At 35.5% G+C, this 23,911-nt stretch overlaps 1 protein-coding gene across 1 annotated transcript; it reads left to right on the top strand.

Annotated features, from left to right (window-relative positions):
* The first annotated feature begins 14,865 nt into the window (after nt 1–14,865).
* On the top strand, nt 14,866–22,950 carry LOC134705344 (prostaglandin E2 receptor EP3 subtype-like). The gene is made up of 2 exons (XM_063564090.1): nt 14,866–15,208; nt 22,177–22,950. Exons 1-2 carry the CDS (start codon nt 15,149–15,151, stop codon nt 22,597–22,599), a joined length of 483 nt encoding a protein of 160 aa, XP_063420160.1. The 5' UTR covers nt 14,866–15,148; the 3' UTR covers nt 22,600–22,950.
* Nucleotides 22,951–23,911: the final 961 nt, after the last annotated feature.

Genomic DNA, 23,911 nt, shown 5'->3' with positions numbered 1-23,911 from the left:
TGTTTTAAGGAAATCAATGCTAGCACTGCATGCAATAATCCTATGTATATTAGTCGTCAAATTGAGAGTGCAAGGATAAAGGCTGTGGATTTTCTATAAAATTTCCATAGGTTTAGCATTGAATCAACACCAGGGTACATAATCCTTATCTTTGTAATATATAAATTGAAAACTTATGCAAATGGTGTTTTTAAAATAAAATATTTCAGCAGAAAATTGTCGTATTTTTTGTACTAACTTTTTAAATGTTGTTACTTTAGTAAACACAGTCTTTACAGTAGGCAACAAAGAGCTTCGAGTCTTTTGTTCTACTAGAACACACCCGTGACATCGCGGGTCCGTGGCTGAATTAAAGTATTGTAACGTGTACACAGGGTAAGCGTGTCTATTTTAACTTAGAATGTGTCCGTTACCAGTTTGATACTGGATCCAAAATTGCTCTATTTACAAAATGTATAACAAATAATCTACATTCAAATATATACGCCAATGAACCAAAATATATACAACTGCTCTTTGCAATCTCCAATAAACTATCTTAAACAATTCTACTTTAAATATATACAACTGGTACAAATTTGTACTCTTACAAATTTGTCCTTGGGTCAGGAACAAACTTGTCCTCCTGGTACAATAATGTACCCTACAAGTTTACGCACTTGTCTTTCTTCCTCTTGTACAATTATGTACTTTACAAGGTGGTCACACAGACTCACACTTGTCCTATACGGTACAATACGGTTCCGCTTGTAAATGTACAAGTCCGTATTTATAACAGGCACCGACCTGTTCTTTATTATTACTCTTAGTAATACTAACACAATATTTAATATATAAGAGACAGCGATCTCAAATATCCACGTACCGTACTTCAGGTCTTCGTCTTCAAACATATGACAATCGACCCTGAGCTAGGATTCTCTCCAGCTTATATACCCCAATGGTAGCCGTACCACTATTGAAGGAGGGGTGTTCTACTGAAGTGCCTCGTTACTCATATCCGAGTTTCCTAAGGAACACCCCTTTACATTGAACCTGACCCAAAGTTTACCCGCGAAACGTCTTAATCTTTTCTATGTTTATTGCAGTATCATATACATATATAAAACAAGGCTTCTGCCGAACTGTAACCAATATAAACAATTTAACCATAGATACAAAATCATCACATAACCCACGCCTCAAAATCACATGCGTCCCGCATGTCTAAAACTATCTTTAACATGTTTCAAGCGGATAAAACATAGAAATACTATATACACATACTTCAAATAAATGTACAAAATCTATTTAACAACATAATCTGCCATCCAAGCTGGTTTTCGCCTTGTACGACGCCCTTCAGGATTACTTTCCTGCGTATCTTCCTCAGGCAATGTTGACTCATGAACAGCTATGTCTTGTGAATAAGGAGTATCTATCATGTCCATAGGGCCATCTTCAACACTATTGTTTTCAGTGTCTAATGGAACAAAAGTGTTATTTTCCAATTCTGTCCTCAATGTCTGTTTGTTCTTTTTCTTAAGTCTGTCGACATGTATGACTTGTGGTTTCCCTCTGTATCCACAGTCAACTTTATATGTAAGATCACCATATTTGTCGAGAATTTTAAAAGGACCTCTCCAGAAACTTGTCAGTTTTGAAGACATCCCAGGTTTCTTTACTGGGAAATAAACATACACTTCGTCATCTTTGCGGAAATCTTGATATGACAGTTTGAGGTCGTGATAGTGTTTCTGTCTTCGCATTTGTCCTTTTATTTTACCTCTAACAAAGCTGTGGGAGATTTCTAATTTCTCCTTAAGCTCCCAAGCCCACTTATGTGCAGGTATATCTTTAACTGATGGTGGCATTTCATACATGATGTCTAAAGGGGTTGATAGTTCTCTACCTAACATGAGACTATTTGGCGTTTGCCCAGTTGTCTCGTGCTCTGATGCCCTATATGCCATCATGACAAAAGGAATGTATTCATCCCAGTCTCTCTGGTTCTGTTCCACAAATGAACTTAACATTGTCGCAAGAGTCTTATTAAATCTTTCCACCATACCATCAGATTTCGGATGATATGGGGTGGTACGTGTTTTCTTTATGTTGAGAATACAACACATCTCTTGAAACAACAAGCTTTCAAATTGCCTGCCTTGATCTGAATGTATCCAATGAGGAACACCAAATCTTACAATGACTTCTTCAACAATAATCTTAGCTACAGTCTTAGCTTCCATATTTGGCATAGCAAAAGATTCCGTCCACTTTGTATAGTAGTCAGAAACTACCAATATATATTTGTTACCATTCTCTGTTTCTGGCAACTCACCAAGGATATCTGTAGCTATCCTTTCCATTGGCCCATTAGCTTCAACTAAAGCCATTGGAGCTCGTTTGGACTTTTGTGGACTTTTTCGCTTTGCACATTTGTCACATCCGTTTACGTAAGTCCTGACGTCGTTTTGTAATCCAGGCCAATAATAAGATTGTCTAATTTTTGCCAAAGTTTTATGGATACCCAAATGAGCAGAACATTTATCATCATGAGAAAATTGTAATACCTTTTTACGTTCTGACAAAGGAATGATAGCCTGCATTTTAACAATTTTGTTTGCAGGGTCTTCGAACCGTCTGTAGATAAGTCCGTCTCTTATCTCTAAGTTGTTCCATTGATTCCAAAGTGATCTCAAGAAAAATCCCTTATCTGAAATATCTTTGTAATCAGGACGTTCGTCTGTTTCTACCCATTTTGTCACTATTTTCAAGTCATGATCATTATTCTGAATTTCCTTTAAAGACAGATCATGATCTTCACTGTCATCATCTCTGTCATTACTACTATCAACACGGGTGATAGCATTAACATTGTCATGTTGGTTTTCAGTTTCAGTCGAAGCAATTTCATTTTCTAAACCAGAATGATAACCACATTGTTTGCAAGGAATACGACTGAGAGCGTCTGCATTCCTATGTTGCACTCCTGGTCGATGCTGAATATGCATCTCAAATGAACCTAGTGTCTCTATCCATCTAGCTATCTGTCCTTCTGGGTTCTTAAAATTAAGTAACCACTTTAAGGATCCGTGATCAGTTCGTTCTGTGAATTTTCTTCCATAAAGGTATGGTTTGAAATGTTTAACAAAACAAACCACAGCAAGCAACTCCTTGCGTGTCACACAGTACCTTCGTTCTGATTTTGAAAGAGTACGACTAGCGTAAGCTACAACATGTTCTAGCCCTTCATCAGATTTTTGAGTTAAGACAGCTCCGACTGCCAAATTGCTTGCATCAGTATCCAGAATGAATTCTTTATTAAAATCGGGATATGCAAGAACGGGTGCGTTTATTAATTTACCTTTCAATTGGTCAAAAGATTCTTGACATTCTGAAGTCCAAACAAACTTAGTTTCTTTCTCTGTAATTTTGTGAAGTGGTTTAGCAATGTGGGCAAAGTTTTTAATAAATTTCCTATAGTACCCACAAAGACCTAAAAAGGAACGAACTTCAGTTACATGTGTAGGTGTGGGCCACTCTTTAACAGCCTTAATCTTGTCTGGGTCGGTTGATATTCCTTCCTCAGAGACAATATGTCCTAAGAAACGAACCTTGGTGGTACACAAGGTGCACTTCTTTGCCTTCAGCTTTAAACCAGCCGATTTGAGCCTAGCAAAAACGTCTCTTAAATTGTCTAGCATACCATCTAGTGTTTTTCCAAAAACGATTATATCGTCAATGTAAACCAGACATGTTTCCCACTGTAAACCAGCTAGTATGGTTTCCATCAATCGCTCAAATGTCTGTGCAGCGCAACACAACCCAAACGGCATGACTCTAAATTGAAATAAACCCCTTCGCGTTGCAAAAGCGGTTTTGTGTTTGTCATTTTCGGCAAGCTCCACCTGCCAATATCCTGAACAACAGTCCAGAGTACTGTACCATTTATTTCCTGCTAAATGATCCAACGAATCGTCAATCCTTGGTAAAGGATACGCGTCTTTATTAAGAGTAACACTGTTTAAGCGTCTATAATCTACGCAAAAGCGATAAGTGTCGTCCTTTTTCTTAACTAAGACTATCCCTGCCGCCCAGGGACTATGGGAGGGTTCAATAATCCCTTTTTGTAACATTTTGTCAAGGTTGTCATTAACCACCTTGTTCAAATGATACGGTGTACGACGAGGCGGTTCTTTAAAAGGCCTTGCGTTTCCCGTATTGATTTCATGTTTTACAAGATTGGTCCTTCCCAAGTCAACATCAGATGAAGCAAACAAGTTCTGATTTTCTATCAACAAAGATTTGACTTTTTGCTTGTCTTTCGAAGTCAATTCATCTGATGTCCTGTCTAACAAATCTTGTAAATCTGGTCCAAGTCCGTTATGTGTCTGTTCATTTGAACCAATATTACCATCTAGTACTTGTTCAACACCAGACATTTGGGCTATAGTTGTACCAGGATAGATTGTCTTAGGATCTGGTTCTGTGTTCATTAATCTAACAGGGACTTTTTCGCCTGACCTTACCAACGTTCTAGCAGTCAAAATGTAGTCTTTCCCTGCATGCTCATTTGCCTCTAACAAAGCATTGTCAGCAGGTAATTTCTGACCTTCTGCTAAGCAAACCGTGCCATTAATGACTATTTCTGACCTTGGCGGTATAACAACCGCTTCTGAAGCAACCACTCGGTAACAGCCTATTGATCCCTGAAAACACAAATCTACCTTAAAATCACCAATACAAAAGTGCCCATTCTTAACATCAATTAAACAATTATGTCGTTTCATGAAGTCCAAACCAAGTATACCATCAACTTGCAGATCAGTCACAACAGCTTCAGATTGCAACATATTTGGACCAAAATGCAGATTGAACCTGCCTTTTCCACGAAGCTCTAGCTTAGTGCCACATACTGACCTAACACTTGTCTTAACTTCACTTAGATATGATTTATCTAATGGAGTCAACATATCATATAACTTGGAAGATACCAATGTCAAAGTTGCTCCTGTATCAACCACAAACTTGGCTTCAATGTCTCCTACATTTAGTTTGACATACATACCAGCATCTTCCGATGCTGTTGTAACCGCACCTTCATTTGTCTTACGGTTATTTTGTTTCCTAGTTTTCATTAATGTTTTTACAGACCCATTCCCTTTATTTCCATTATAATTGTTCCGATTTCTTCGGGGTAGGCGACAGTCTCTTGCTAAATGACCAAATTTGCCACAATTGTAACAATCCTTATTTGTCCTTTTATTTTGGGTATATCCCGTTTTATTATAAGAAGAACCCACTTTTGTACCGCTAGATTTTAATTTTGCCATTTCTGTCGTAAGTGTACTTAGACTTTTCTCCATTGTTTGCATCCATGATGCAATGTCTTTGTTTGGCGAGTCACTATTTGTAATCTTTTCTTCCCTACTTAACTCGTCATCGTTCCTAGTTTTCCGTAAATAACCTCGTCCCTCTCTCACTTTATTTTCGGCTTTATTGTACGCCTCAAGCTCAACAGCAAGTCTCACGGCATCATTTAAACCTTTCGGTCGCGATTGTTTTATTCTAAGCCGCATTTCTGAATCTACGAGCGCGTCAATAAACTGTTCTTTCCCGAGAGTTTCACGTACGTCCAATGGGGCAGTAGGATATGCCAAGTTGGACAATCTCCGAATTGACTGGCCTAATTCGGGAAGTGATTCGCTGGCTTTTTGACGTCTTCCTTTAAACTGAACTCTGTATAACTCAGTTTGACTAGAAGGTGCGAATCGCTCTTCAAGTGCGCTGACTAAATCGGTAAAGTTTTGTCTTTTCTCACTTGGTAAATCTCCAAGTACAGCCTGTGCTTGTCCCATTAACGATACCGCCAAATATAACCCTTTTTGGTTTTCCGACCAATTATTTACAAGTGCACACATTTCAAAATGGGACAAATAGTCCGTCCATGATGTGCTACCGTTATATTGACATGGTTTAATTTTCACACCAGAATTATCTGTGTTACCAGTATGTCTGTACTTTGATTTGTCAGTTTTGTCTTTTTCCCTAATGTAACTATTATCTATAGGTAAAGGCAAAGTGTCCCCTTCCTTTAAATCAATTTGGGAAAATTTAACAGTTTTGTGCATATTCGAGTTGTTGAATGTTGGTAAATCAACCTTTTCATTATCTCCCTTCCTTGACAATGAGGCCCCTCTTGATCCCAGACCCGAATCATTTCTTTTTATAAAAGTATCTTTTGGACGAACACCCTGATCTTTAGGTGTAGACGAAACAAAACTGTTTCTATACCTTGCCTCTTCCATACCTTCAATTTGTTTTGTCAATTCGTCGTCAAAAGACATTTTTGTACTTTAATTTGCGATATAACTATGCATTCACAATATAATAATATCAACACAATGTCATAAATGTACAACGTAATAAATGTCAATCAAAATTTTGCCTGTACCACTATCGATCGTTAATCCCTAACAATGTAAATAATAATCGTAACTTAACCGTGGGAAATTTAAAACATTAACAGGACAATTTTGATCTGTGCAAAAGTGAACAGTAAATTCTCACAGGACAGTTTGGATATAAGTTTATAAGATGATCAAATTTGGATATATAATCTTTCACTATGGATTTAAAAATGAACAATTTGGATCCCACCGCTAGCCACCAAATTATGTAACGTGTACACAGGGTAAGCGTGTCTATTTTAACTTAGAATGTGTCCGTTACCAGTTTGATACTGGATCCAAAATTGCTCTATTTACAAAATGTATAACAAATAATCTACATTCAAATATATACGCCAATGAACCAAAATATATACAACTGCTCTTTGCAATCTCCAATAAACTATCTTAAACAATTCTACTTTAAATATATACAACTGGTACAAATTTGTACTCTTACAAATTTGTCCTTGGGTCAGGAACAAACTTGTCCTCCTGGTACAATAATGTACCCTACAAGTTTACGCACTTGTCTTTCTTCCTCTTGTACAATTATGTACTTTACAAGGTGGTCACACAGACTCACACTTGTCCTATACGGTACAATACGGTTCCGCTTGTAAATGTACAAGTCCGTATTTATAACAGGCACCGACCTGTTCTTTATTATTACTCTTAGTAATACTAACACAATATTTAATATATAAGAGACAGCGATCTCAAATATCCACGTACCGTACTTCAGGTCTTCGTCTTCAAACATATGACAATCGACCCTGAGCTAGGATTCTCTCCAGCTTATATACCCCAATGGTAGCCGTACCACTATTGAAGGAGGGGTGTTCTACTGAAGTGCCTCGTTACTCATATCCGAGTTTCCTAAGGAACACCCCTTTACATTGAACCTGACCCAAAGTTTACCCGCGAAACGTCTTAATCTTTTCTATGTTTATTGCAGTATCATATACATATATAAAACAAGGCTTCTGCCGAACTGTAACCAATATAAACAATTTAACCATAGATACAAAATCATCACAGTATATAACTATGTGCAAGCCTTACTTTAGTATTAGTATTGTCATCTGATAAAATCATGCTGATTATAAGATACACAGTTTTCTCTACTTTCAAATCTTTCTGTTTGAACCTGTCGAACTGGAACTTATCAATTATTGGTCATGATAAATACTAATTATTTGGAAAACAAAAGGTCCTGGAATGGAGTATTTTTTAATCAACAGCATTGTCCTATATTAGTTATAAATTAAGTTGAATTCTTTCATTCGCTGTTTTACGTCACTCATGCCCGCTAACTAATTGAAAACTGTACCTATACGCCTTATTTTTAGTATAGATTTTTAGTATTCGTATTTTTATCTTAGAAAGTCTTACTGATTAAAATACTACAATAGGTAACAATTTGACAATTTAGTAGTGTCAACCCTGTGATTATGACCCGTGTATATAGCATATTAATCCTGCATACACTGTTTGGTGGTGCCCCTGTTAGATGCGGAACGTACAGATAAGGTTATAAGTAACAGGTGATTATACTATTGGTATCGGTATCGGACTCGACCCGGAACTTCTTAATTATTGGCAATATTAATTACAGAAAACAAAAGGGCCTGGAGTGGTGTATTTTTTAATCTACACCTTTGTACTATATAAGTTGTATATAAAGTTGAATTCTTTGATTCGTCGTTTTCACGTGATGACGGCTGACAAATTGGACCTCGTAATTTTAGTATTATAGATTTCAACCGGGTTTCCGACTGTAACTTCTGAACAAAAATCACACACTTACTAGACAAAAATGTACCCTGTTATGCCACTCGACTGGTGATGAATTAGTGCAATAAAACTCATATTAATGAAATGCTTTGTTTAATCAATCATGGGGGATTGCATTGAATTCCATTATAACGCTCACAATTCATATTTATAGACATGTACATGTTTTTGAAACTTATTGGAAATGTAATGACTTTAATGCAATTGAAATTTGGTTGTCAATTTGTGTCTTTAGTAATTTTGTTATTATTTGTTTAGTATATTTAATAAAGGAACTCTTAATATAACTGTATTTTAAAGGGTTTGTTGTGCACGATGTTACATCACTGTCCAGAGTTAGGCAAGCAGAGGGTTTGATACCCGCAATTTCAACGTCATTTGGTCTGATATAAAGTTATCCCCTTGCTAATCATGCCATAGTTTCTTATTTGTATATGTTTATATTATCATTCATGTATTTCGTGATTCTCTTGAGTAAAGCTGACTAAGAATTATTTTTTTATATAACCAATGTCTTAAATTCTCCGGGGATAAATTAATAATTATGAAAAAACTAAGACTGAGGATCCATCAAGCAAAGTTGACATAAGACCGATTAGAAGGGTCCTTCTGACATTAAAGTTGCTCATGTTTCTTATACATCAATGGCTTTAAATGTGTGGGTTCGAGCGGTCCTGATTAAGGATAATCTAGAAAAGTGCACAAAAAGTCACTAAATGTTATTTATACTTTTACACAATGCAGAGTTTGTATTTTTAATCCATACACACTGTCTTATATTAGACATAACGTTGTTATTTCTACGTTGTTTTCAAAGCAGGTAAATTGCTGTCATCAAACAGTTCGGCGATATGATTATGTCAGGTGACTGGTTCAGTGACAAATGTTTCGGGCATGTTCAGGAATTAAATAAAAGAACAGAATATATATTAGGCGGTCGATCGGGATGATTAGTAAAACATGTTTAGATAAATTGTTTTAAATAATAAGAATGTTCTTATCACAAGCAGAAAACCCTATCCGTATTTGGAACAACCTTTTTAAACTTTTGATCCTTAGTGCTGTACAACTTTGTACTTTTTTGGACTTTCGAACTTTTATATCTGGGCGTCACTGGTGAGTCTTGTATAGACGAGGCGCGTTTCTGGCGTATTGAATTTTAAACCTGATGCCTTTTGTTATGTATTGTTCATGTGTTTCTTTGTCTAATATGTTCCTCCTATCTATTTTTCTTGTAGTCCTGTAATATTACGTTGTCATTTTAATGTTACATTTAACATTGCCATTAAAGTGCGAGGTTTGGCATGCCGCAAAACCGGATTCAACCCACCTTTTTTTACCCCTGAAAAATGTCCTGTACAAAACCAGAAATATGGCCATTGTTACTATAGTTCTTTTCCGTGTGTTTTACGTTCTAACGTTGTGTTTCCGTTGTGTCGTTTGTTTTCTCCTTTATTTGAGTGTGAATTCACATTAATGTTAGACGTGTCACGGTACTTTACTATCCCAAATTCATATTCTAGTATATGGTTTTGATGTTATATTTGTTATTCTCATCGGATCTTGTCTAATGCTTAGTCCGTTTCTGTGTGTGTTGTGTCGTTGTTTTCCTCTTATATTTAATGCGTTTCCCTCAGTTGTAGTTTGTTACCCCGATTTTGTTTTTGTTCATAGATTTACGAGTTTTGAACAGCAGTATATTTCTGTTGCCTTTATTTAGAGCCGATGGAGAATGCCATGCACCAATTTGTATTTAACCCAACAATGTTAGATTCAAATTTGCTTTAACAATTTATTGTTCTTCCCTCAACGGGATTCGAACCTTTGTGTCTCTGACATCGAGGCAACACCACTTGTACCGTCTTAGACCACTCGACTACAAATGCTACATAAAATTATAGCTTTCGGTGTTCGTATTATACATGTTCTCGTCGGCTTTATCTAGAATTCTAACAAAGCACAGGATGTATATTAGCAGATGGTGTACTTTTCAAATCCGCTATTTTGTTTGTCTTATAGGATGATAATGTTAATTAACATGCCGAGACATAAAACTTTAATTTTATTAAACAGTTCAAAGCATTTGACTTTATGCAGACATTCCTCATCGGATAACACGTGCATTGTTATACAGGGCCTATCTCATATAAAATTGAGAATCGAAATGGGGACGTATAATATATGAACGAACAACCGAATATTTACTTTTTGTTATTACCTTATACATAGACCGCGGTGAATAAGTAATTTGTATACGAGAGAAGACGCTCACACTTTCTTCCTGTATTAGGCTTAAACGATTTCCTCCTTTTGTCGAGCCTTCGACTTTTGTCGAAAAAGCGAGACAAAGCGATCCTACATTCCGTCGTCGTCGGTGTCATCGTCGTCGGCGTCAACAAATATTCACTCTGTGGTTAAAAGTTTTTGAAATTTTACTAACTTTCTTAAACTATACTGGATTACTTCTAAACGTGGACAGAAGCTTGTTTATGATCATAAGATAGTGTCCAGAAGTAAATTTTGTAAAAATAAAATTCCCATTTTTTCCGTATTTTACTTATAAATGGACTTAGTTTTTCTGCGGGGAAACATTACATTCACTCAGTGGTTAAAGGTTTTGAAATTTTAATAACTTCCTTAAACTATCCTGGGTTTGTACCAAACTTGGACAGAAGCTTGTTTATGATCAAAAGATAATATGCAGAAGTAAATTTTGTAAAAAAATAAATCCGTTTTTTCCATATTTTACTTTTAAATGGACTTAGATTTTCTGCCAGGAAACAACATATTCACTCTGTGGTTAAATTTTAAAAAAAAATAACTTTCTTATACTACTTTTAATTTGTACCAAACTTAGACAGAAGATTGTTTATGAACAAAAGCTATTATTTAGAGGGAAATTTTGTTACTATTTTATACCTGTGTATCTGTATTTTACTTATAAATGGACTTCGTTTTTCTTCCAGTTAACATTACAATGGCATACAGTCTGCAGTTAAAGTTTTTAAACATTTATTAGATTCATAAACTATCCTGGATTTTTACCAAACTAGGACAGAAGCTTCTTACAATCAAAAGAAAGTATCAAGAGGAATATTTTTATTGATTTTTTTCCTTATTTTTGTTGAGCCTGTGATTTTCAGCAAAAGTAGGCGAGACACTGGGTTCCGCGGAACCCTTACATTTTTTGAATTCAAGATACATTTATAGATGTACGAGTTCTGAACTTTCTAATCTGTAACACATTTACATAATTCTTGCTAAATCACAGGCATAACGAGCAATTAGCCCGTTATGAATGAAATTCTAAACATCTGATGACGGTTCAGCCCTTTTTCCACAGAGTTTTAGAGTTTGTTCTTATATTTGACTGAGTCTGTATTTGAGTGGTTGTCTTTTTTTTTTTTGCTGTTTCTCATATTAGATTTTGGTTATTGTTTTGCACATTTTGTTTTTATGCTGTGTCGTCAGTTCACCACTATCCCAATTTTTGGGATGTTTTGACGCAAGCAAACTAGTTTAACCCGCTACATTCTGTATGTGCTTGTCCAAAGTCAGGCACCTGTAATTCAGTGGTTGTCGTTAGTTGCTGTATATACTATTTGTTGTTCGTTCATGACTGTACATAATCTGGCCGATGGTTCTCTCGTTTGATTTTTTCAAATATGTCAAATTCGAGGCCTTTTTAGCTGACTAGGTAGTATTAGTTTACTCATTGTTGTAGGCCGTACGGTGACTATATATTTGTTAGTTTCTGTGTCATTTTGTCTACAGTACTGTTGAGAGTTGTCTCATTGGTAATCATACCATTTCTGCAAGTTTCAAGAGAAAATCTTCAACAGTATTGAAATTGATAGCATGGATTATATTCCTGGTAAAATATCAATACAGTTCCGACCAAAAAGTTAATTAAATCAGCGGTTGCTGTCTGCAATATTTGTATTTCGTTTATTGCTGTAGCACAAATCCGGTTGTTTTTGTTTTGATACAGATTTCTATCATGTTTATGCCAGACAGTTTTAAACCCGGATTAAATTAAGCACGCAGAAAAAAAAGACAAAATTAAAAAAAAAAAATCCGTGCATACCGTGCTTGGTCATTGAACTTCTTATGACATATGTTACACTCAAGTGGACGAAAACTAGAGTAATCTTTTATATGACTTTTAATTGGTCTAAATCCAGTATCCAATGGGTTCTTTAAGTCCATCTCAGAGTGGATAAATCAGCGACCCCTTTGTGTTCTCGAATAACGTACAAGGCGTCTTTAATTATAACTTAATAACAGACTAAATATATTAATAATGAATCAAGTTAGGTGATGCTGGCAAACTATCATTGTATTTGACTATTGTTTACATCTAATTTAGTAACATCATCAAATGAACTTCTTTTTCTTCAATGCGTTATGTTTCAGAGATATATCTTTTTGAGTAATAGATGCGACCGTTTTAGTAAAAAAAAATATTTAGAGCCTTAGGAAAAGGACCTATATTACTAAATGAAGTAATATGTTTTGTATGTCGCTTCTTAAATTATCCGTCTACAGATATCACGGACAAAAGAATGAAATTTGTCCTAAAGCTTCAATGTAGCATACTGTCTCAATTTGGATTATTTGCGGAATAGTTTGGAAAGAAAATGATTTCCTCAAAATATCTCTTGATGACTGTGGTGGAGAAATCAGGTCATCCATTTATTTATTCTGTCCGGAAGTAAACTCTTACTATAGAAGAGCGTCTATTTAGCTTGTCCCACTTCCCAGCCCTTCATCCCGGTCAACCTAATAATATATTGGTATTTTACGCAGAAAGGTCTCGATCTTAAGGTAGATGAGGGGTCTAATTATAATAAATTTTAAAAAATCTATAAAAAAAAAAAAATTATAAACATGTAGTTTGAACAATGAATTATGCTGTTTTAAAAAATATAATAGAAGTATGAATCACCTGTTGTTCTAGATCTTTTCATGCTACGCGCGCGGGTTTCGCAAAATTGTCAGATTTTGTATGGAGTATGCATGCATGGAAAACTCAATTTTCTGTGATAAAAAGAAAACTACGCTATAGAATTTAAAGATAAAATATGAGAAGATAGCTATAATAATGATACAATTGAAGTTTGAAAAATTCGTACAAAAATGGCTACAAAAGGGGGCATAAACCTTAAAGATCAAGACCGATTGTTATCTGCTTTTTTCAAAATCCAAGATGGAGGAAGACACCAGCCACTTTTTACATACATGAAATACTTACTAATGGACGTCATGGATATACCAATAAAATAAATGTCATTCCAGTTTATCCGATTCGGATTTATACCTTGTTTCCATTTCTATTAAGCATGGGACCTCGTAATTAAATTAGCAACGCTCTGCAGGTTCCAAAAATAATCAAGGTTGGTAAAAAAAACGACAAATTTATAGAACATAAATGAGACGGATTAGGAGGGGCCCTGATCACGAAATCCCGAGGTCCAGTATTTCAAGAAATTAAAATCCAGACATCCCGAAATTTTAAAAAGAATTGCCGGCTCCCGAAAGGATCAATCCCGAAATCTCGAGTTTAAAAACATCCGATCCCGAAAAGGTTCTGCCTCACACATGTGTTGTTCCTTGACGATTTATTTCAAATGCCATTGTAAGTGTTATTATTAATAGTAGAATGCAAACATTCGAAAGCTTACAATATGCATATGATCTAATAAACGTGAGATTTTCAGCAAAACTATATGACTTTCTTTATTCTTATGATTATTAACTTACGTAAACAATTAACTAATTTGTTTAACATGTATTGTTTGTGTTTGCATGTTTAACAGATGCTCTTAGACTAATAGGATCTTACTTTACAAACAACGTTTCATGTGTTTCAAGAGCGTTAAAAATTGGCATTATTTGTTATGTAAACGACTAAATTCAAATTTGTATAAGCGTTTAGACTAAATCTGTCTTCATAATTACTAAGTATCGAGTATGAATAATGACTTTCATATTTAAAATTTGGCAAGTATGTCTAATTGGGATTGACATTTTGTATTTAACACTAAGAAGATGGTATTGTAAATCCCCCGAGTCTGTGTATCAGCATATTAATCATAACGTATGACAGAAAATAATTATCTCCGACTGATCTTTGATAATCTTCCCCGCTTAGTTCAACATGGGTAATAGCAGCGGTATGCCACCTAAATCCGACTATGAGCGGTTTAGTGTAAATGGTACAAACATCGACCCTAGCTTCCAGGAAAACACCGGGTTAGTCTCTGTTTTAATGTTTGCATCTGGCGCGCTAGGAAATATGTTAGCTCTCATAGTGTTGATTTATTCTTCATCGGAACATAAAAAGACCATATTTTACCGTCTTGTAGCCGGATTAACCGTTACGGATTTAGTTGGGACATCGTTAACGTCACCTGTGGTAATTGCAGTGTATGCAAGTGACAAAAGTGAATGGATTGGCGGAAAGGCAATGTGTTACTATTTTGGCTATGTTATGATATTTGCCGGTTATGCTACAATGCTAATTATTTGCAGTATGTCCGTTGAACGTGTTCTTTGTATACGATATCCATGTTTTTTATCGAGCACGTGCATCACCTAAGCACGCTACAGTGATACTAACGTTTTGTTGGGCTTTAGCGTCATGTATTGCATCATTTCCATTTTTAGGATTCGGAAAGACGGTGCTACAGTATCCATACACGTGGTGTTTCTTTGATTATTACAACACTCATCCAGTGAATAAAGCTTTTAACTATTTCTATGCGATTTTTGCAATTTTGATTATATCTATAACGACTTGTTTTAACTTGACAGCATTATGTACATTATTGAATAGATGTCGGAATAATGATGCTTTAAAGGGATGCAGACAAAGTTTTAGAAAATGTAGCAAATCTCACAAATACACTGAATGCCAAATGTTGTCTCAGCTTGCAGGGATAACTGTAGTATTTAGTACTTGTTACGTTCCTCTTATGGTAAGTTTTAAAAGCCTCAGTGGACATCATCATTATTGGGAAGGGGGAGGGGTAACATGGGTTGTTCGAACATAAAATGTTGTCTGAACTTTCCGGGATAACTGTTGTATTAATTCCTGTTGCATTCCTCTTATGGTAAGTTTTGAAAGTCTCAGAGGACATCATTATTATTAAAGGTAACGTGGGTTTTTTTCTCGAATATCGCATGTTTATAATTAAATCAAAAAGAAATCATCCAATCATAGACATTTGAAACCATTCATTAATTTTCCAATGTAATACCGTATAGCGGGTTATTTTCGCGGGTGTAAAATTTCGCGATTTTCTTTGAACAAGGTATACGAAATATTTTGGCGGATTAAAAACTTTTGTTCATACCTTTGTACATGTATGTACACCTTTAACTTGGCGGAATTTGTTTTGGCGATTTTGTTCTATCCGCGAAAATAAGCGAAAATTTGCACCCCGCGAAAATAACCCGCTATGCGGTACATCAAGAGGTGAAAAACCTATCCAAATGGTTCGAATAGAAAATAAAAGGTCATATGAGTGATATTGCAGTGCACATCAATATAACAAATAAGATTCGGTATAATCTCAACAAGAGACAAAATGACACAGACATTTACAACTGTAGGTAACTGTACTGCCTTCAACAATATTAAGCAAAGCCCATATCGCATAGACATCTTCAAAAGGCCCTGAACCGACAAATGTAAAACAATTCATGCGAGAAAACTAACGGCTAATTTAGTTTTTGGTAGGGTTTGTGTTGTTTATTCTTTGGGTTTCTATGTTGTGGTGTGTGTCCTATTGTTTGTCTGATTGTCTTTTTCGTTTTTAGCCAGGCGTTGTCAATGTTTTCGATTTATGAGCTTGACTGTCCCTCTAATATCTTTTGTCCCTCTTTTATGTACATACAGAAAAACAAATATGTTACACATCAGCAAACGACAACCACTGAGTTACAGACTCCTGACTTGGGACAGGCACTGTTGTTGAGTTCCTGACCGATTTAGGACCAAAAAGTCAAAATATTTGTAATTGTATTTATCTGCTAAAATTCTGAATATACATGTATACGACCAAAGACTGCTTGGTTCATTAAATTAAATGTCTGGTTCATTCAAGACAATTATTGTTATAAGGATGGCCAATGAAATAACCGGCGGAGTACAATTTTAACCCATTTTAGCGAAAATTAAAATTGGCAAGGCTCATTTTAGCGAAATTTTGTTAACCCTTTTAGTAAATAGATGATATATATTAAATTTAAAAAATGTTTAATAGACTCAAGACAGCGGCACAATATAAAACAATATAAAACATGTCCATTAGAATTCAGCACTAATGTTAAAAGTCTGTTCTAGCCTGGAATTGTAACCTAGTGAACGTATACGTAATGGGTCTAGATATACCCCCTGTACAATACTGTTCATAGAATTGCATTAGGAACTGCTCTTTCTCTTTATCTTTTCTCGATCGTGGTGCACATTCCTCTATACTTCGTATCTTTATATATATATGTTGTTGTTCGTATTAATGGGTGGGCTATCAAAAATACAGGTGATCGGATTAATCCTGCGCTTAAATGGGCTCTAATATTGGCGCTCAAATGTCCCCTAGTAGTTTTATTTTTTTCGCTGAAATGTCTTGCGCCCGAAATAACTACATGTACTAGTATCAACACAAGTACAAACAAAAGTTATTAAGTGTAACTATTTTATAATTAGAAAAGTTATAGACATTGCGCAATATCAAAATTTACGTATCGACAATTAACAGACCACAAACGTAAAAAAGCGGGAATGATGTAAAGATAAAATCTGTTAAAAAAGTATTTAATGGAGTTGTACCAAAACTAACACTATAAAGCCACAATGTTAAACGAATTTGATTACCGATTTAAGATAAGGGTTCGTTTAGTACTTTCAAACAAAATCTTTAAATTAATTATTAAAAGGTTTTAGATGATTGGTAAAATGTAAAGTTTGGACGCAGTCTTGTTGAGTGCATGTCTAACAAGACTAACATAGCACGTAAATGCTTAGAGCAATATATCTGTCAAACAGCAGTCAAAGTTCGATTTTACATGAACCCTTCTTTTCCTGAATATGAATGTAATATTTGCTACTGGACGTCAAACGATAATTACTTAACTTAATCATATTTAGGTACTAGTACATTAGGAGAATAGCATACTTTTAGTACTAAATATATCTGAATACCTATGTAGTCCCTGTAAGACATAAACTAAGAAACATATTGAGTAACCGTCATTTTCAAACTGAGTGAACATATGATAATCTGTCTTGTCAGAATTATGTGTTCTTTATTTATTTATTTTTGTTTTTAATTTGTTTATTATAACGAATGTGCAATTGAAATACAAAGGCTTTGAACTCCTAACCATCGTAGATACCAAGGTACAACGGCCAATATGCAATTGTTTAGCTCACTGTCAGATAGTATATTTATTAGCGTCTTTGTTAATTACTTATTAAGCTTAGATATCTAGAGAACATGTACAGGGAATGGGTCACTTCAATTAACATCATATATCATCAAGTTATAATAATTGATAATTATCCCTGTCATTTAACAATTGATTATAATCAGTAATTCATAATCAATGTTTATTCAGTTTGCACAGTATGGTGTCGCATATACAACTCAAAATAGACTTGAAACGCGATTTATTACATAATTCAAAAGCATGAAATGGTATTTTGAGGATATTTTGTAGTTGTTTTGAGATTTTCGGAAGATTTTTTTTCTGGTGTTCTTTTTTCTCTCAATTTATTAATATGATTACTTTGATATAGACTTGTAATGTCAAATGTTTTATTACGGGAAGAAGTGGGTGCTTCATTTACTAACAACATACTCTCTTAATACCCCAGTCCAACTAGGCCACGATCGCACTATGATCTGTGAAAAAAATGCAAATTTTGACAAGCGTAGTGCGATCGTGTAGATCGCAGTGAGGTCGTAATACGGTCGTGGTAAGGTCTTGGAGATCATGATGAGCGTGGCCAACTTTGAACATGTTCAAAACAAGCGTAGTGTGGTCGTGGAGAAATCAGGTCGTAGTAGAAGCGTAGTGAGAGCGCAGTAAGGTCATGGTAAGATCGCAAAGGTCGCTGTACCATCGCAACGAGAGCGTGATTCTATTCGGGAAGACTACGCTATGATCTCACAGTGACGTTATCACGACCTCTCTACGATCATAACTTTTTCACCGCGACCCAACTACGCTCCCACCACTTTTACACCACGCTGTTTAAGACCATAGTACGATTCTAGCACGCTCATGCCGTCCTCATCGATATATCCCGCTCTTCTTACGACCTGTCTACGTTCGTACTACGACTATTTCGAGTTCTTGTCATGCTCATTGTCATTGTCACATAAATGTATAAAAGCTCTCCAGTTTTTGTTTGATACATCAATTTCAATTGAACCATGGAAACATAAGACCATGGACATGTAGGAATGCTTCTTCGATCAATAACTCAGATACAAAATCTTAACGACCAAGTCATGATGTTGTTATTGAGAGAGCGAAGAAAAGGGATTCGAAGAACATGAAGACGGCGTAGGTCCTTTTGGATTCGTTCTTTGTAAGCAACGAATAGGAGACTCCAGTTTGGTCATTATGATTAGTTGATGAACGAGTAAAGAATTGAGGATGATCTTCCTTCAATTTTAAAAAAATGCCTCCAGTGATGTTCGATGAACAGTTACTCCTTAAAAGAGTATAGTTAGATTACGGTATGAGCGTGGTATGGTCGTAGTAAGGTCGTGGGACGAGCGTGCTATAATCGTAGTAGAAGCGTGGTCAGATCGTGTTGCAATCGCATAAATCGTGGTATGGTCGTAGTAAGAACGTGAAGAGCGTAGAAAGGTCTTGATAAGCGTAGTGAGGTCGCAGAATAAGCTTGGTGAGAACGCGGTATAATCGTATCAGGATCGTTGGAGAAGCGTAATGAGAACGTAGTAGCATCGTGAAAGCAACGTACATTTTCATACCGCGACCTCACCACGATCTGATTTTATTTTAGATCGTTGTGAGCGTAGTGCGATCGTGGTCTAGTGGGACTGGGGCTTAAGAGCGTTTCCATTGACGACACAAAACAGTACTGTAACCGAGTACATTTGAGACAAAAAGCAACACATAACATAAATGACAATAAACACATACAAAACAAATAAAAGATAAAACCCTATTCAATGCAGAAAATGACGATACACACATAAAAAATCAATGAAAAATAAAAGACAATTTAATACAATAAGAAGATAAGCAAAGCAAGCAGCATGCTAAAACAAAATTAAAGCATAAAATGAGCACTGAAAGTTTATATAACCAGATCAGCATATCAACATGAAACCACAAAATCAAACATGATCATTTAAAGCAATAAAACCATCTGCATGTACATCTAACTTAAATATCAAATTCGACTGTGCAGATTTACTAATTATAACTGCAAATATTCTCCATGATATTAGAAAGAAAAACCACGCTTTTGGTTCTTCCCTCGCCGGGATTTATATATACAACTCGTCTAAACATCAACCCAACAATGTTAGATCTGTAAATTTGCTTTTGCTATTTTCTGTGACTGTATCTTACATTAATTTGTAGGATCCTTTACTATAGATAATTTAGCTGATCTGTAACAATAACGTCTTCATGCCTTATATATCATGTACTGTAGTACGCCGCTAGATTAAAACTGACGTGGAAAGGTAACATATGTCCACCGAAAGCTCTTTTTTTTAGAGAGCCCAGGTGGTCGTGTGGTCTAGCGGGACGGCTGCAGTGCAGGCGATTTGGTGTCACGATATCACAGTAGCATGGGTTCGAATCCCGGCGAGGGAAGAACCAAAAAAAATTACAGATCTAACAATGTTGGGTTGTTGTTTAGACAAGTTGTATATCACAGTAGCAAGGGTTCGAATCCCGGCGAGGGAAAAACCAAAAAAATGTACAGATCTAACATTGTTGGGTTGATGTTTAGACGAGTTGTATCTACATTATGTACACAGCCATGTATCACCTTCATTGATGGCGATCCGATGGATACATCTGTTGTAGGGTTGTCACTGACTCAGACGTACTTATGTATATATGTGGCGATCCGATGGATACATCTGTTGTAGGGTTGTCACTGACTCAGACGTACTTATGAATATAATTATTTTCTGTGACTGTATCTTACATTAATTTGTAGGATCCTTTACTATAGATAATTTAGCTGATCTGTAACAATAACATCTTCATGCCTTATATATCATGTACTGTAGTACGCCGCTAGATTAAAACTGACGTGGAAAGGTAACATATGGCCACCGAAAGCTCTTTTTTTGAGAGCCCAGGTGGTCGTGTGGTCTAGCGGGACGGCTGCAGTGCAGGCGATTTGGTGTCACGATATCACAGTAGCATGGGTTCGAATCCCGGCGAGGGAAGAACCAAAAATTTGCGAAAGCAAATTTACAGATCTAACATTGTTGGGTTGATGTTTAGACGAGTTGTATATACATTATGTACACAGCCATGTATCACCATCATTGATGGCGATCCGATGGATACATCTGTTGTAGGGTTGTCACTGACTCAGACGTACTTATGAATATAATTATTTTCTGTGACTGTATCTTACATTAATTTGTAGGATCCTTTACTATAGATAATTTAGCTGATCTGTAACAATAACATCTTCATGCCTTATATATCATGTACTGTAGTACGCCGCTAGATTAAAACTGACGTGGAAAGGTAACATATGGCCACCGAAAGCTCTTTTTTTGAGAGCCCAGGTGGTCGTGTGGTCTAGCGGGACGGCTGCAGTGCAGGCGATTTGGTGTCACGATATCACAGTAGCATGGGTTCGAATCCCGGCGAGGGAAGAACCAAAAATTTGCGAAAGCAAATTTACAGATCTAACATTGTTGGGTTGATGTTTAGACGAGTTGTATATACATTATGTACACAGCCATGTATCACCATCATTGATGGCGATCCGATGGATACATCTGTTGTAGGGTTGTCACTGACTCAGACGTACTTATGAATATAATTATTTTCTGTGACTGTATCTTACATTAATTTGTAGGATCCTTTACTATAGATAATTTAGCTGATCTGTAACAATAACATCTTCATGCCTTATATATCATGTACTGTAGTACGCCGCTAGATTAAAACTGACGTGGAAAGGTAACATATGGCCACCGAAAGCTCTTTTTTTGAGAGCCCAGGTGGTCGTGTGGTCTAGCGGGACGGCTGCAGTGCAGGCGATTTGGTGTCACGATATCACAGTAGCATGGGTTCGAATCCCGGCGAGGGAAGAACCAAAAATTTGCGAAAGCAAATTTACAGATCTAACATTGTTGGGTTGATGTTTAGACGAGTTGTATATATATATATATATATACAACTCGTCTAAACATCAACCCAACAATGTTAGATCTGTAATATATATATATCATGTCTTTTTCCGTTGTCTCATAACTTGTAGTTAAAAAAAACTTTTTAGAAAACCGTGCATACAAATGGTTTTACTCTATCTGGAGTTCTACCTTTAGTTAACATTGTAAGCACTTTCATCTTTTTGAATTAGTTTCGGATTTCAAATATTTCGGCATCAAGCATCACTGAAGAGAAACGTATTGTCGAAATGCGCATATGGTGCAGTAATACCGTTGAAGTTATTATTAATGTATCATCATTTCCTTTCTTAAGACCTTCTTTGTTAGTTGTACATTCACTATCTTAATATATGCGGCACTCACACCACATCTTCCTATATCTATATATTGGGAGACCTGACAACTCTACTATATTATCACCTTTTATTTTACCTATAATATTTCAATATTCCAACTACACCAGAACTATTGTGTAACTTTCTGCATTTGTAACAATCAATAGTCTTAATTAATTAATATTTGTTTTGTAGATAAAGATTCTGATTAATCAAAATGAAAACAATCTCCGAAACTATGGATCAGATTTCACGGTTATCCGGCTAGCATCTGTCAACCAAATATTGGATCCATGGGTTTATATTTTATTAAGAAGAGAGCTTTTATGGAAAGTTATTAGCTGTTTTAAAAAGCGTGACAATAATGACACCATACCATCAGTTTTTCAGAAAGCAGCAAGGAGTCACAATTATGAACAGTCTTTTTGTTCGTTCTGTTTCGATTGTTTATGTGATCCTCACGTAAATATGAACAATATGGACACCAAACGTTCCCTTTCTGATCTACGACTATCGGTAATAACATCAGTTACGCCTCCAGATGTAAGAAGAACAATTTTAAGAATCGTTTCCGAAGACGCGATAAACGCCTCTAATTTGTCAATCAACAGAAGTTGATACATTCAGATTGTTTCCTTAGTTATAAAAAAATCATGTCTTATAATACACCTCGTTTTCCTTAATAAGGACGAAAAACTCATTAAAATAGTAAACCATTAGCAGAATTTATGCAACAGGGGAGTGTGAATGGTTTAAAAAATGATAGCCACTATAAAAATAAAACCAAATAAAATGCAAAAACATTGACATTAAATATGTGTGGAATTTCAGATTTCTTTCTTAAAGAGATATGACAATTATAGTTTATCAATTTTGTACTAGTGTATCTGCATAAATCATTGGTAGTTATTAAATTCTTCATAGCTCATGTTAGTTTATTCCATGCTTTTTTGCATTTTTACATCCAAATTAAAGGGAAAAAAACATGATAAATCTGTACTAACTGTATTGCTTGATGTTTTTTCTCTGATATTGATGAAACAATTTATCAATTTTGTACTTGTTAATCTAGATTTATCATTGTTAATTATTAAATTCTTCGTAGTTCATTTAAGTTTATTACGTGTTTTGTGCTCTTTTGCTTCCAATTTAAAAGAAGCCTACGATAGATATGATACAGGAGTTATTTTTCTGTTAAAAAAACAACGTTCTTTTGGTTCAACAATGTTTAAATTAAGCTGTTGGCAAACACTTGAAGTTCTGTTGTTGATGACGTTAAATATGTTGGCGGCATCTCTGTACATTTTGTTATTTTCTATCGTTATTTGAAAACCAAATTGAAAGGAGAATAATGCCCATATATTTCAACATATACATTAGACAAGTGCAAAGCAATTAACTATAATGCACAAACAGCAACACTACAGTCTAGTACACATTTGTTAAGAGTTAAGACAATTATACATACACTATATAGATATAGGAAGATATGGTGTGAGTGCCAATGAGACAACTCTCCATCCAAATAACACACAGTAAACAACAGGGCCAAGTGAAATTTTCTCTTCACTTGGCATCCGTCGTCGTCGTTTACTTTTACAAAAATCTTCTCCTCTGAAACTACTAGGCCACAATCATCATTGGGGTATCTAGTTTAAAAAATGTGACCGGTGACCCGGCCAACCAAACAAGATGGCCACCATGGCTAAAAATAGAACATATATAAGGGTAAAATGTAGATTTTGGCCTATAACTCTGAAACCAAAGCATTAAGAGCAAATTTGCCATGGGGTAAAATAGTGTATCAAGTGAAGATCTATCTGCTCTAAAATTTTCAGATGAATCGGACAACCGGTTGTTTGGTTGCTGACCCTGCATTGGTAATTTTAATGAAATTTTGTTGTTTTTGGTTATTATCTTAAATACTATT

The sequence above is a fragment of the Mytilus trossulus genome, chromosome 2 (genome assembly GCF_036588685.1).
Source record: "Mytilus trossulus isolate FHL-02 chromosome 2, PNRI_Mtr1.1.1.hap1, whole genome shotgun sequence".
In the NCBI taxonomy this organism is placed as follows: Eukaryota; Metazoa; Mollusca; class Bivalvia; order Mytilida; family Mytilidae; genus Mytilus; species Mytilus trossulus.
This window is presented reverse-complemented; position numbering and strand designations above follow the sequence as displayed.